We start from the raw sequence: 1,180 nt of genomic DNA, 5'->3' as shown, positions 1-1,180 counted from the left end.
CTTTTAGAGTCCCCACACAACCACCCATTTTTAATATCCTAAGGGTGCTCACCTGAAATCTCCCTTATTCTGACGAAGATCTTTCCAAAGGTCATGCAGAGCCCTATTCCCAGGCCACTTTGCCATAATCAATCCAGCGCTGGGTGGCAAAATTGATGGCTTCCGTGCAGTTGAAGCCAGAGTGGTAGCCATAGGGAAACGTCACCATGAACTCTCCAGCCTCCTGAGTGACCCGACCGAAGGGGATGCTGTTGTTATTGAGGACCGTGGGCGAGATGAGAGCCACCTTGTGCCGCAGGAAGGCCTCACAGCCCCGTGAGCTGCCCGGGAAAAGCTCCCTGGCCAGGCTTTCCAGGCGCCGGCCGTATTCCGGGGGCACCGCGTACCAAGTCTTGGGCTCCCCGAAGTGCAGGTAGCTGATGCTGTAAAGGTCCATGTCCTCCGTGTGCCAGGCAAAGGCGGTCTTCCACAGCCGAAGTACAGGTAGGGGGTGTTGATGCCTTCGATGACCACTCCGCACTCCTGTTCCAGCAGGTCCTGAATGGTTCCCAGGTGTCCAAGGTTCCACTGCTTCGTGTTTTCATCGAATAAGGAGCCACTGACGTCCCCACCGTATACTGGTGAATCAAAGGGGCGTGTTTTCCAATATTTTCGCTCCAGATCCTCAAAATCAGAGTAGAATGGAGTCTGGTGTCTTTCACTGTTTGTTAAGCGGCGATACTCGCTCACGGTCATGGTTTTCTTCTTTTTGTGGTGCTGAGTAAACACACCTGCCTGCCCAGTGGTCACCTGCTGGAGGGGAGAGGCTATTAAGATGTCATCGATATCACTGTACGTCTGTCTGGCTTTCCATCCTTTCGGTGGAATTACCTTGGCTAGGCCAGCTCGGTGTGCACCTTGCCACTCCATGTAAACAATATATTTGCTGAAATCTTCAAATTCTTCCATGGTTGGGTGGACGATCGTAATCTTACAGCTTGGGTTCTGGCTACCAAAGTGCTTAGACTGCATGGCGGCAACAGAATAAGCAACGGACTGCCAGCTTCTTAGGTATGCTTTGGATACCTGAGAATGCTGGGGAGTAACCTCCTCCCTATACTTCCTTTATCTTTAAAGAAGTTTTGATATAGCTGAGAGGCAGGAACTCAGACTTGAACTTTTAAACAAACGAGGTGGTATC

At 51.2% G+C, this 1,180-nt stretch overlaps 1 protein-coding gene across 1 annotated transcript; it reads right to left on the bottom strand.

Annotated features, from left to right (window-relative positions):
* Positions 1-103: 103 nt before the first annotated feature.
* Positions 104-1,014, bottom strand: LOC114902706 (lysine-specific demethylase 4D-like). The gene is given in 2 exon segments (XM_029235229.1): positions 104-471; positions 474-1,014. Coding segments are annotated over 2 exon segments (906 nt in total). The 5' UTR covers positions 1,012-1,014.
* Positions 1,015-1,180: the final 166 nt, after the last annotated feature.

Source organism: Monodon monoceros, unplaced genomic scaffold (genome assembly GCF_005190385.1).
Source record: "Monodon monoceros isolate NGI ecotype Baffin Bay Population unplaced genomic scaffold, NGI_Narwhal_1 Contig3257_ctg1, whole genome shotgun sequence".
Lineage (NCBI taxonomy): Eukaryota > Metazoa > Chordata > Mammalia > Artiodactyla > Monodontidae > Monodon > Monodon monoceros.
The sequence above is the reverse complement of the archived record's forward strand: the minus strand, read 5'-3'. Positions and strand labels throughout refer to the sequence as shown.